Source organism: Anabas testudineus, chromosome 3 (genome assembly GCF_900324465.2).
Source record: "Anabas testudineus chromosome 3, fAnaTes1.2, whole genome shotgun sequence".
Lineage (NCBI taxonomy): Eukaryota > Metazoa > Chordata > Actinopteri > Anabantiformes > Anabantidae > Anabas > Anabas testudineus.
The window spans coordinates 19,921,138-19,935,965 of NC_046612.1; the positions used below are offsets into that span (position 1 = coordinate 19,921,138).

At 42.3% G+C, this 14,828-nt stretch overlaps 1 protein-coding gene across 1 annotated transcript; it reads right to left on the reverse strand.

The window, feature by feature from the left end:
• Positions 1-3,251: 3,251 nt before the first annotated feature.
• irx6a (iroquois homeobox 6a) lies at positions 3,252-7,432 on the reverse strand. Its single transcript, XM_026378868.1, is given in 7 exon segments — positions 3,252-3,358; positions 3,604-4,281; positions 4,464-4,647; positions 4,649-4,760; positions 5,073-5,182; positions 5,949-6,212; positions 7,367-7,432. Coding segments are annotated over 7 exon segments (1,521 nt in total).
• Positions 7,433-14,828: the final 7,396 nt, after the last annotated feature.

Below are 14,828 nucleotides of genomic sequence, written 5' to 3' on the forward strand. Positions count from 1 at the left end.
ACATTAATCATGTCAAACCTATTGAAGTATTTCTGTTTACCATAGCTTGTTTGTTTGTTTTTTTTTTGTTTGTTTGTTTTGTGCATTTTTGTGCCTCATTCACAGATTATCTAAAATCTGTTTTGGATTATGCAAACATGCTCTCATAGGCATGCCCCATTTCCCCCTCCCTAATAAAAAATGTAATTTACCAAGAAGAAGGCGTGTATCAGGGAGATTCAGCTGTGCATATATAGGCTACCTAAGGAACTTATTATTCTGAAGCGTTGTAGTTTGCCACAGATTTCATGTCTGGCTTCAGATTAAAGATGCGAGACAAACAAAGTGTCTTGTGTTCTTCCCCTCCCCCACAACCAAAACTACCAAACATTTATCCTTACTTTCACTTTAAACTACTTTATTTCACTTGACCAAGTGTTGCTTTTCTCTCTCTGCCTCTTAAATTGTCACTCCTCTGTACAGATGCTTTAGCCACATGTAAAAACTCTCTATATAGGACAGACTAATTGACCTGTTAGCTGTTTCCGGCACACGTTGCTATATGAGCCCATCATGGCCATTATCTGTCCTTTCCCCTAGGTACATCACCATGGTGGTAATCCCATTGTGCATGCATCATTACCTTCAACAGCATTAAGCAGCTTTTCTTTTCAGCTTCTGGTTTAATTAAATGTAGTTGTAAATATTTGATACACACCTACCCTACATTTTAATGTAAAGAGCATCGGATCATGTGTCATGACTGATTAGTGCTGAGGAGAGGCGTCCTGTTAGCAGCTTGTCGTTAACAGACGGACTGTTGTAGCGTTGGCCTACTGAGTGATCTGGACTTGGAAACTTCATATGAAGAGCTGTCAGTCCTGCCAACACAGAAAGCAGCTGGAATTTACTCTACACATTTTGTTCCCATCTATTTTGTTTATTATTCTATAGTGCTGCTGATAAAAATTAAATGCATTAATTGGTTAACTGCACAATATTTAGACCTTTGAATGGTCATGTCTATTCACATATTATTGTATTTAGTTTTTGCACTCTGCCACTTGCACACAGTTTTAGGTTTCAGATTAACACTGAAGAAAAAAAAAGTGGAAAGAAAATCTAAATAGGACAAAATGATTATTCCTGCCCTTCCTCACCATCATCCTGGATTTACCAGGCTTCATTCATTACTAACAGCTCCACTATTGGCCAAGGACACATAGGATGACCACAGGGCCTTAGAATTGAGCCTGAATTGCCCTAATACAGACTTTTATTACAAGTATAATCCCACAAATACGACCTGAAATGACGTTTTGCGTGTCTGTTTTGCGTGCTACTTCCAGGATTTTTTTTGTTTTGTTTTGTTTTGTTTAGTGGTGGACTGGAATTAAATTTTGTATTAAAATCTAAATCTTTATCTGCTGGTGGAATATTAATTTACTGATTTCAAAGAAAATAATAAGAGAATTTGCCTCAACTTCACAACAAATCACTGATTTATTAGATAATATAACAATAAATGTTTTTTAGTTTCTGCAAGCCCTTTAAAAGTTATAGTCATTTCACGTTTCAAGTAAAAGGAGCTTCAGAGTCGTCTCACCCAATATGTTTTGTAGCTCGTACAGCTGCAGCGTCTCAAAAATCAATATTCAACAGCAATTAGTTTCCTAAGGGACTGTTTAATTTTAAAAGTTTGCAATGTGAGGATGGAAAAGTTTTCAGGCAGTCAGCACGCATCAGGGACTACAGTGATCATCTTATTTCATCTGTGTGATGGAGAGTCAGAAGAGTTAGAGACTCTAACGAGACGGACTAAAGGCGAAGCAGCCAAATCAAAGGCGCTGTGATGGACCATGTGAATATCTCTGCTGGGTTTGATCCTACAAATGACCTTTTAATTAACACAATGTTAAGTTGGAGCAGCGGCTCGCTACCCAGGGGGGGGGGACAAAGCAGCATTCATCCCGTGTCCCTGCCTCGTTGCTTGCCCTGAACAGTAACAAAGTGTTTGATGCCACTTCTGATTAGATGCTGACAATGAGGGAGATGATGCCCCTCTTTCTTCAGCAACTTGTGGATTTCACTCACGTCCTCCTCTGAGCTGTGACCTTCCATCAGCGCCGCGGCTTCATGCGTCGAGTCAACATCATCAACTTTGATCAAATGCACATCCGCAAATGTTTTAATTGGCCGAGTGGACGCTCAGCTCTATAAATAACCATGACACAGAAAACGAAAAAAAAAAAAAACTAAACTAAACAAAAACATTGTATTGTATTATTAGAAAAAGAAAAAAATAATCCATGAGTGTCAAACACAGGATGCAGCTCACAGTTGAACACAATGACAGAAATCTCCAGGTCGCAGGGTGGTGGAGGGGGGGGTCCAGTCCGTTCATGTCCGACAAGCTTTTCTCTTTAACGTCAAGCAAAAATGACACGAAGCCACAGTAAAACGCAACATGTGACAAAAACAATAAAGGAGGTACGAATTCAACCCATAAGCACATTAAATAATAGACAAAAAAAAAAAAAAAAAACAGAACAAAGTAATAAATACACAGAGAAATAAATAAGTTTGCTACACTACACGATTGCCATACACAGATTCGGCCGTCTTAATGTGGCCAGTCTCAAACCTTTGCATCTAGAATTTTTTTGCATAAAAGTCTTTAACGCCATAAAAACGATGTTGTGCAAGATGATCGCCACGTCCACAGTTTGACCGTTCCCGCTGCAGCAGCGCAAGGCGGCTCCCATGTGTCGTACTGAGGCCACTGCTCCGCCAGTGTGTCTTTTAGTGCATAATTCAAGTCCATGTTACTTATTGTGGGCCAGTTTCCAGAAATCTAGAAGAAGCAAAAGGGACAACAGGGATTAAATTAAGCTCCCAACGTGAGAAGGATGTTCATTTATTTGTACTGTAAGATGTCGATTAATAAACAAATGTTTACTACTCAGGGAAGTTGGATGCAATGTGAATAATTATGTTTTCTCTCTTGTGTGTGTGTGTGTGTTTGGTTAATAATTAGAATTAGGTTTGGTTAGGGTTAGGGCAAAGTTTAGGGTAAGGCAGTACAAGTAATGTTAAAGTGTATTAGTATGGTCTACACAACAGTAGGGGGTTAGGGAGTGCATTATGTCAATGAGTGTCCTCACACTGACTGCCGTAAAGAAATGTGCGTGTGTGTGTGTGTGTGTGTGCATGTGCATGTGTGCATGTGCATCCACTAGTGTCTTCCAGGTCGGTGCGGACTCTCACCTGCTTCACCTCTTCATCACCGGTCTGAACGCAGTGACCTTGTCATCCTGCAAGGTCCCACAGGTTTCACTGAGGTCAGGGGACTGTGTCTCTGCTTTGCCACCAGAGATTCCTGTGCACCAAAGGAAAAGCGCATCTAAGAAACTTGCTTCAGGTGCAAGCTGGCAGAAATGTGTCATGTCACTCCATAACCTTAAAAAATAGGTTGTACCATGTCTAAAAACACATGGAAAGAGTTTGTACAAAGCTATGGTGATTACTGTGTGTCTACACATATATACACAGGAGACATGGAAATATGGGAGATTTAGGCTCAAGGGCTTTTCTTGTATCGCTGCAAGTTAAAAAGCGACGTACCTTCAATGGTGGAGTATTGGCATGTGTCTGGAAGTGTAGGATAGGACGGACAGTGAAGTTGGAGGCCCTTGTGACTGTAGCTGCCAGTGCCATAGACTTTTGAGTGCAAGGATGAGCCCTCGGAGAAGGGGCTCTCAGCATTCGTGACACCACTGGATTCATGGAGGCTTCTCATGCCCCCACACTGTCCAGCAGGAGCCCCAGTAAGCCTGGTACTCTGGAGCTGGCAGTCCCCGGCTGAGCTGCCTGTTCTCAACTCAGAGCCGTGCTGCTGAGGGCTCAGTATGACCCCCGAAGCCGCCGTACGAGCCAGAGACCAAATCCGCGGCTTTTCCGACGCCTCAAAGTGAGACAGAGACACGGTGCCTGCTGCAGGGCCGGTCAAGGAAGCTGCTTTGGACACAACGGGATCCAGGAAGTCAGATGGGAGAGGAGGGAGGGTGGCGACACTTTTAATGGCGCAGGGGAACGCGTGGAAGCTGTTGGTTAAACTCAGGTGCAGCTCAGAGCTGCAGTCTCTTTTCTGAGGGGCTGCAGATAGTGCCATAGCCCTCTGAAGGTCCTGCTCATCTGCAACCACCTTTTCACAGTCACTGTCCAGCTTGTCACAGTCGTCGTCATCCATGTCTTCCAGATCACTCAGGTGTAGATCCTTCTCCTCCTTACAGTCACTTGAATCTGCACGGACGAAAGAAAACGTTTAGGTCAGAAAGCGTCTATTATAAAGTTATGAAGACAAAGTTTGTTGGAGAAAACTTTTAAATATACTTATTATTCTGAAACCTACATTTTAGATTTGAGTTTGTCCGATTGCTTTAATAAATATGTGGATCTTTTGTCACAAAGACACACCAGATTACCTTTGGTGACACAGTCTTGGTCACTCTTAGCGAGGTCATCCTTCCTGTCATCATTCGCCTTATTCTTTGGTGACCACGTCATCTTGTTCTCCTTCTTTAACCTCCTCCTGGCGTTGGCGAACCAGGTGGACACTTGGGTGAGGGTCATTTTGGTGATGATGGCCAGCATGATCTTCTCCCCCTTTGGTGGGGTACGGGTTCTTGCGGTGCTCATACAGCCATGTTTTGAGGGTGCTGGTGGTTTCACGAGTTGCATTCTTTCTTCTGGCTGTGCCATTAAAGTCTACTGTCCCGTATCTGGAAAAAGGGACACACACAATTTCACACACATACACACACAGACACAGAGACGCAGGCCATTAGTGCAGCAAGTGAAGGATTTCATACACTGCTCACTCAGACATCCTATACCCCTACTCCCTGCTGTTTGAAATATATACAGCTTCGCCCCTTGCAGGTATCAGTGTGGAGTTACACTGTGACCTTTGATCTGAATGCGGCGTCGTCCCCAAGTCAATGGCTGCTTTTAATGATAAGTGGCAGAATACTTTTCGGCAGGTTTACTGAAGCTCATGTTACACACAGCAGCAAGAGCTGGACAGAGCTTACCTGTCGTATTGATACTGTCCCAGTGAATGGTCATAAGGGTAGTATGCAGCAGTTTGAGTGATGCCAGAGTGTAAAGTGCCCGTGCTGTCCTTAATGTCATACTGTGGGTTCTGTAAAAGAGAGGGAGAATACGGGGTTATAACAAGACACAACATTTTGAGATTCGATTGAGCTTATTTCTCAGCATCCGATGATTTTTGAAAAGCAACTTATACATACAGTCGGTTAAAGACATTTTAAAGCAAAGGTATGCCACTCTAATCAAGAATAATATGAGCTAGAAAACAAACCCACACATGAAATGACACGTCTTTCTTAAAATGTGCATTTAACAGATTTGAAGTATTTAAGTACTGCATATGATGCAATCATTTCACTTTGTATTATTATTACATTTGCAAGTGTGCAATATTGACATGGACAGTAAACTTTTGAATGACTTCAACCATCTAAAATAAGAGGATAGAAAGCTGCACTGCAAAAATGACATCTAACAAAGCAGGCAGTTTGTTTTTTTTTTTAAGCACAACAAAATCTTACTGTTGCAGGTGCACAGTTCTGCCAGTCTGCCAACATGGTTTTCTCCACATGCCAATATTTTCACTAACTCTCCAACAAGCCAGAAGGAGAATGTCTGCTTTACATTAGTAAAATTATGATTAGATTACTTTGTATATTGCTTCCCCCTCCTCAGTGACAGGATTATTTTCTTGTTTTAAATAGGAAGACCAGACTGGCCGCTGGATTAAACGACTTGTTCAGATCGATGTGATTGCAGTGTGGGATTAATTGATCAACAAAACCCGGTTGATCGATCAGCCTGAGGCTCCCTCCCTCCCCCCCCTTTGCGCAGCAGATGAGGCAAAGTAAGCCCACCAGAGTGGAGTAGATAGCGGATGGGTCGGTGCTGTAGGGGAAATAGTTGGCGTAGTTCTGGCTGGCGGCGGCCGCAGCAGCATAGGGAGAGCTGTACATCCCCAGCGCCGCGTTCAGCTCCGTCCGACTGCTCGCCAGGAGCCGGTTCTCGTAGGACGGACAGCAGAAGGAGGCGGCGGCGGTCTGGGAGCCGCCTGTCCCGTCAGAGACCGACCTGGAAATCGAATCGCAGCAAGTCGTACTGGGGTTTGCCGACACGAAAAACTGCGTGAAGAGAACCGTGGATAGAAATGGTCATTGTCTGTTTTTAGCTCTTATCTGGATGTGTGTGACAACTGTGACGTGACTGTGGGTGATGCTCTGGAACAACAACAACAAAAAAAAAAAAAAAAAAAAAGATATCCATCTTTACAAGGTGATGAGTCCTGAAATCTCAAAACGAGAGAAACTGTGAGCTCGATTCTTTTTTAGTTCAGGTATGTCAGCACGTGTTATCTGAACTTGTAAACTGCCTTAATTTAAGCTAAGTCACTTGTGAGGTAATCACTGATATGAGAGATAGTGTGTAACAGTGGGAACAAGTGCAACAAGCGGTGTCACATCTTTGTCCAGGTCCCGTATTTTAGGAAAATAAAATAAATGTAATACGGTTCAGGAAAGTAATAAACAGGTGGATGTTTCCCAGGACGCAGAAGGATGAAAAGAAAGGTTTGCAATCCGTGCGTAAAGGGGGGTTTGCTCCAATTTATCATCGGTTTAAGAATATGAACTTCTACACAGGATGAGAAAAACTCACCACCCCATCTTGAATTTCAAAACATTTGCGTTTTAAATATAATTTACTGGACGCTAAAAGTCATAAAAGTTGAGCGACAACTTGCCAGGGAAGAAACTTTTGTCACCTCGCCAACTTCAACTTCTTCCAACTTTCATTATTTAGACACAAGGCGCAACGATGGGCTCTCAAAAATGCAAATAACTCGTTTTAATCAAGTTTGAAAAGCTTTTTAAAAAAATCCTGCACTTTGCCCACTCCTTCCCCAATCATTTCAAAAGAAAGTTTGCGAGAGCGCGCAGCGTGCCTTGCAGCTCAGCTACACCTCGTCGTGCGCAATAGGTGACATTCATCTCTATTGTCATCAGGAAAAAAAACAAAACACGTGAGTTCATTCATAATTCAGTGTAATTGGACACAGGTGCATGTTTATCGATATTTGGTTCAAGCAAAGCACCACGCGAAAATAGCTGTCAGGGCTCTCACGTCAGTCTCGCATTGCCTGATGTTTCTTATTAGAGAAAAGTGCTCAGATTGTGGAGAAATAAAAGAAATGCATGCAAAGGACAAAAAAAAAAGCGATTTCTGTGTGTGTGCGTGTACACAAAACTTTGGAGACATGATAAAAAGCAAAGTGGCTTACCTGAGAAGTTGCATTGTACGGGTATCCAAATTGCGAGAAAGACATTGCTGCTTCTTTTGTTACCATCAGCAATATTCTTCACCCTTGATCGATTGCAACCAATTCTACTTCAAATCCACCGTCTTACACACATTTCCACGCACGGCCTTTCGCTCAATAATAGATGACTTCACTCATAGGAGGGAGACTTTAGGCTGGCACCAGCTGCAGATTGTTTTATATGAATGAATAATCCCCCCCTCCCGAGGACCCGATAAGAAATGAAATTAAGCGTCATTAAGTGCAAAAAAAAAAAAAAAAAAATTGTTGTTGTGTTAGCTGAAGGAGGCTTAAAGGATAACGTAAGACTTGCAAGATATGGACTCTGCTTGTGCTATTATTTGTGGCTCTATAGTTCTTTAGCATTCATCCATGCAGGGGTATCAGCGTGACGTCACTGTAATCCCGGAACGGCAGGGCACCAAGGATGGAATAATGTCTTTGCCAATCACGTCCAACACAGGGTTTTCTTAAGGTGCACTGTATCGAGTCTTGTGCCATTTCGGTAACAGAATTATTTCGCCAATTTGCCGAGAAAAGTATTAAAGGGAAAAAAAAAAAATTAAATTGTTATCATCATTATTGAATTATAACATGGCAACATATGGAAATCCTCTGTGAAGTCAAACACGTTAGAAACAATAAACACTGAGGGTATCTTTAGCAGTCCTGTTAGTTATCTCTAACACATTTAGCAGGAGAAATTACTTTCTTGCACTTTTCATTCAGGCAAATACGAATCACGTGCAAACTAATAAAGCGTGGAGCTTATTTTCCGTTAAAAGCTGATTGCACTTTGAAACTGTATATTAAAAATCTATCGTTTGAAGCGGATTGAATACACACCTCTAAGACTTTTTTCTTTTTCTTTTTTTAAATCCCGACCTCTGTTTGCATCTGACACTCTGGCCAGAGGTCCATCCCGGAGTTAATGATGATGATGTTTCTATCTTTCTCTATTAGAGAGCGGGGAAGTCCCAGCAGGAACGGTTTGAGGGGTGTTTGGCAGGTCAATAGACCAGTGATTGATGCGCGCCTGGAGACCTATGTGACCATTACGCGTAATGCGTAATTGTATCAATTAACAAATGGATACATGCCCTTGTTTAACCAACGAGTAACACAGTGAAAATATGCCTTAGAGGTGAAATCCGAAAAGCTGTTCTTGAAAAAAAAAAAGACAGTGGAAGCCCTGCTCCCCAGTCTAATTAAATATCAGTGGATGGGGGCGACGAGAATTGCATTTTAATTGAATGATGCTCACTTGAAAGATGGGGAAGGAATGATGCTGCGTCACAGTGAATAAAACGAGAAACAATTTTAAGCCTTATTAGATCAGCAGCTCAACCATCACCAGTTCTGTCGCTTTCTCAAGTAAACATAAACAAGCTGTGCGCCCCTCTCGTGTGATGCTGAGCTGGGCCGGGGAGGAAGGGGGTGCATTGTTTTCCCACATACACACTATATTTGTATTGGCAGTGACAGCAAACATCAGCTCTACTGAGTCATATGATCTATCTGTTTCTGACTATCTAGGGCTGTGTAAGGTTTCCGTTGTCGCGACTGATACCTTGTGCCAAATGTCCCGGTGTCCTTCCTTTCCAAACGGATGTATGGCGTCTCCTCACCTAAAGACGCATCTGTGATTACCCGCTCTCTCTCAGAGGGGCGCTAAAGAGCCGCGTGTAGGAGATGAAGATCTCCCTTCAGAGATTTCCCACTGAGATAAAGTGGACAGTGTGGTCCAGGCTCTGGGAAGTGCCATTTTGAAACACCCACGAGCTAGAGCAACCCTTACACACAGCAAGTCTTGGTTCTGGTTCTGACAAACGTTGACAACGCTGCTGACAGGCTCCAACGCGTCTGCAGTGAAGTGCTGGATAACACACTTTGAACTCTGTGCGTTATTCTCTGTGTTAGCAAACTATATTACATTTTTCATGTGGTACAATAATTCTTTGAATGAATTCTTTTAAATAAAATATATCTTCTATTGTCTCCAACTTGTAGATTCTTTCAAACTCCACACGGTCTGTTGATTGTGCAGAGTGCAAATGGGCACACAAAACAATTCACAACATTTTCATCCACTTCTCATGAGATAAGAATTTTTCTCCAAAGGAATACTTCATTTTGTCACAATCACTGAAATTTGAAGATGTTAGACAGGGATTGAATGGAAATAACACAGATGTCGACAATATTTTATTATGTTATATTATTATTATTTATTATTCAGGATGATGCCTCCTATTCTCACCTAAACTGCTAGCAGGATATGCACACAGAGAAGGTTTGGAGGAAAAAAAAGATAAATGTAATTGCATGCCGGCAGTCAATGCATTTCTACAAGGGCATGCATGATGGCCCAAGTGCATATGGACAGACTCATGCATAATGCATGTCCAGCAGTCAGTGTAGATCCCATTGAATCAAGCTGAAATGAACGCTAATTGTAATGGCAGACTGACCACAGTGCCCTTCCCTATAAAATGTATGACAACTTAACAATGAACCATTTCTTTACAGTGTTTTGTCTGAATGACTTAGTAATCACATTTAACAAGGTTTTGTTTTCTATGAGCTAAAAGGCTGACAATGGCAATTAGCAATTCCTATTTCTCAGACAGTTGATATCTGTGGCTGTGTTATCTGTGTACTGAATATTACAGTATAGTGCTATTTGAGGGAACACTACTTTGGCAAAGTGTTTCATTTTAGGATTATTAAGATGTTAGATGGTGACTATATATTTTTTATTTATCACTAAATTACATTAGAACATGTTTTTCTAATAGTGTTAACATGATAGGGGTCACATCCCCTCACATGTAGTAGCTTCTTTAGCAGGCTAGCAGGCAAGCTGTTCTTGTACTTTGGGTATGTTCAAGCCCCTTTAACGCCCTGTCAGCATGTATCACTGCATGTACAAGTTACATGAAGTTTGGAAAACGAAAGAAAATAAAAACTGACTAAACTCATTTAATCTCTTTTAGAGTAGCACAAAAGTGGCGACGTCCAGAAAGACCAACACACAACACACTAAACAGATCCGATAATCACAAGAAAGTTTGGTAAAAAAATGTTAATTGTCCCGCAAACCAGCATTCTCATGACACAAACAATAATAATGATAATAATAGCTACCATAACCGTGCCTCTGCTTGAAACAGGCTGAAACAAACTCTGGCTGTTGCACTTTGCGGAGTTACTATTTGACTCAAGACCGATCGTGTAATAGAACACTTAACTACTGGCAGACAAAGACATTTACTCTACAGTACATTCACTCATGTTATTCAAGAAGAAGCAAGTCCAAACTCCATTATGTCTTGTTGTAACTGATCCAGGCTGTTGCTAATGAGACCGAGTAATGCATGCATCTTCCATTAGAAGCATCACGGAGTGGAAAAAGTAAAATAAAAAATCTGGAAAGGTTAAGTCAACACTCAGTAGCTTCCAGCCATATTCTCCTACTTAATACATTTCCTATGCTGACTTAATGAACCACACAAAGCCTTTCTGGTTTTTCATCAGATGGGGGGTAGAGGCGGTAGTCGTGGAGGTGGAGAGGGTGTGTATGAAATGATAATAAGGGCAGACAGACGGAGAGAAGGAGGGAGAATGCTGAGCCGAGCAGGGGATGAAGCAGCACCTACCTGGAGGTGTGTGATCTCATTAAAGCCAAATTGGTATATGCCAATAAATCCAAGGCACTTGTGATATGGAATTATTACACAAGCACATACACTGCACACACACACAAAAGCCCCCCCCCCCCCATGAATCGCATTATTAGTACTGCTAAATTATCCAAAATGGAAAGAAAGGTAATAAATATTGTAATGAGAAATAATAGAGCAATGGAAGACATGGCCACAGCGGTGGCCGCTTAACACCAAACAAACATCCTCGAGGCCGGTGAATAATTGCAGCACACAGAGGGTGTCATTAAAGCTTCATCAAACAGAAAGGGGGAAAAAAGGACAGGGGAGAGTATGATATCATGACCACTGTCTCAATATATCAATCTGGTGTTGAGAAAAAAACAATGGAACAGTTTCCATATTTGATGACATTACAAGTCCATTTGTATCTCAACTTCACAACACAATGTTTGTGTGTCGAAGAACATCATTACACACATACTGCATCTATTTGCTTTTGTTTTTCGCTCCTTAAACATGGATCTCTACATGAACGGACAGGCATAATTGCTGTTTCATTTGTACCCTCATCACTTTGATTGCTTGTAGTCAGATGTTTAACTCAAACAAACCCTAGACATTTTGTGTTGGGAGCCGCATATTCCAGAGGCCCCTGGGGCGCCTGGGAGAGGGAGAGAGAAAGAGAGAGAAAGGCATGTGTGTGTTGTTTGTCTGTGCAGGCTGCCAGAGTCCCCTTGAGGCTCTACTGTAAAGCTATCATCAGTGGTGGTGTCAGGGATTTGTAGCTTGTCACCGAGAGAGAGAGCGAGAGGGAGAGTGCTGGCAGTGACTCTGGGAAATAACTGCTTATGGGGAGAAAACCTGACTTGCACAGCTTGTGTGTGGTGTGTGTGTGCAAAGAGATGGAGAGATGGAGAAAGAGTGGGAGGAATGTGTGTCTATTTTCTCCCTAGGGAGATGTGTGTGTGTGTGTGTGTGTGTGTGTGTGTGTGTGTGTGTGTGTGCCTGCAGGTTGATCATATGATGTGCAACCATGTGCCGTATTTTATCTTAGGGCCTTTGTCTGTGTGTGTTCTTGTCAGCAAGAGTGTGTGCACATGTCTATTCTGGGCATGTCCAAGCTGCTGCTGCAGCACTGTACAGACCTACACGAGCATCAGCGTTCACATTTAGATGTGAATGTGATCAAACATGCATTTTTCCGTCATCACCGGTATGAAGCACGCGTCGACTACCTACTTGCTCCCATGCCTGTTTGTCTATGTGTGGTCTCCGCCAAGACGAATGCTGACTTCAAACCGAACTTTCCCTCAAGGCGGCGGGCCAGCAGGAGTAAAATGTTGCTGTCGGGCAAAAGCATGTATCTGCAAAAAAACAAAAAAAAACAAGCTTCTCTGGAATGACGAACTAAGGGCTCATTTTCCCATTGACAACCATGTATTTTCAAAATCACATGGTGGTTGACCAGGTTTCAAGGGTCTGAGGGTCATGAAATGCACTCAACCCATAAATGATCGTGTCAGCGTTCAAACGGAGGAAGAAAGAGGAAGACAGGGAAAATTGCAGTTACATGGTTTCCATCTGACTGCAGTTGGTAATCCACTGTAGCACTGTGGTCCATCTCTAGGGCCTACAGAGGCAGAAAGACACTTCCTATTACTGTCAGCCCCATTACTGGCCATATTACAGCCAGTGCTGTCAACACCAGATGGGTCATTCTTTGCACTGGCATCTTCCCTCTCGTGTACTGTATGGCCATATTTGCCTAGCTTCGAACTACAAGCATGTGATTATCAACATTTATTGCTATTATTTGTTGTAAAATTGCCATTATGCAGTGTCAGGAGATGAGCAGGGCAGTATGACACAAAGCCTGCTTTAAAGATGTACTGTAAACTCCAAACAGGTTCAAATGAACTAAAAAGAAACATTTCGACAACACAATACAGAAATGGAAACAGCATTTATCCCCTGTGGTTTTTTTGGGGGGGACTTTGTGGAAGTAAACCGCACACGTACGTACACCCAGAAGTGGGGAATGTGATGAGAATTGGTCTAAATATTGAAACACTCTCCATTACAGAAGGCAGTGCTCTGGGTTGAGCGCGTCTGCTGAGCTGCGTCTCGTGCTGCACCACACGGAGACAGAAAAGGCCCGGCCCCATCTGGTCCTGGTTCAGTCTGGTTTACTGCAGAGTGGTGCCAATACAAATAGCTGAGCTTGATGTTTGTTTGCATAAATTGTTTTGAAAGGCTTCACCAAGAGTTTTTTGGGTGGATTACGGTGGGGAAGTTGGAGAGCCAGCCGTGGTGGAATAATCCTCGCTGAGCTGACAGTTAGATTTGCTTTTCTTTAAAAGAAAGAGAGAGGAGAAAAAAAAAAAGATTGTTTTGGATTTTTACGCTTGGTTTCTGGCAACAAGTTTGGACTGTGAACTTTTCAGCGTTGTATGCTTTTGTATATGTGTCTGTGTGCCTAGAATGTGGGTGAATGATGGCGGAGAACGAGCTGCTCTCGCTTCTTTCGTAGCATAGCAGTGTCAATTTCAATAACGTCAATATAGTGTTTAACACAAGCTAAAAATTCAGCTGTAAGTTCAGAGGCCCGAAGGGGAAAAATGTCTCTCTTCCTAAAGCCATTGCATATCCACTTAGATGTTTCTCCTATAGGTCAAGGCTACAACAAAGGGAGGAAAAAGCAAAATCGTGTAGTGAGGTACATTAGGATTGCATTACGTCTATGAAAAAAAAAGATGAAAATGTATCTTCTTCCCATAACTGCAGGCACAATTTTTGTTTTGATTGAACATTGCCATCTTGGGAAAACCCAAATCGTAGTGACCAATTGGTCGTCATCATCATTTAGCTCTGCTTTTGGTGCAGGTATAAGAAAATTGACTTGAATGATTTCATGTCGAGGTAAGTGTACCAGCTTATCACTAACTGCTACCAGATACATTTTTGTGCAAACTTAACTGATACCCAGGCCCCGGGGTCTCAGCCAGAGCCCCCAAAAAGGATGGAAATCAGAATTCTACCAATGACAGTTCAATCGTTTGAGTGCTCTGGTCCTCATTTGCTGCATAGCCAGTGGAGGTCCCTCCATGGTCGACTCCCAACTCGATCCAGATGCAGCTAAAAATATTTTTGCTGCAACATTTGTCTTTGTCTTCAAGTCCTTTGCAGCCATATCATGTCAGGCTGCAGAGCTAATGATGGTGTACACTCAAGTCCACGGACAAAACCTGACACTTTTGCTGAATCCTTAACCGCTGATGGGTTAAGTCTCAACAGACCCAGAGGTTTTGACAAGCTTAGCAACTAGAGTGATGCAATATAAAAAAAGGCCCGCTACCCTTGTCTCCATAAATATGCAATAACTTCTCTTCATTGTATTTATTTGTTTACTTTTTTATTGCATGTGTTGTCAGGTTGTCTGTCTGCCTGTTCATCCAGCACATGTGGCACAACTGTCCACTTGGACTCAAAAGTGAACTGATCAGGGTACGGTGACCAACGATCAAAGGTTAAAGGTTACAGCCACAACATGTATGTTTGTTGTAAGTGTGATGTCTCAGGAACCTTGAGGGAATTTCTTCAGGTTTAGCACAAATTGTCACTTGGGGTCAAGGATGAACTAATTAGAATTTGGTGGTTTCAAAGGTCAAAGATCGAGGCCACTGTGAACTCATGTATGTCCCGTTCTTGTCAACACTATATCTCAGAAATGCTTGGCAGGAATTTCATTACATCTG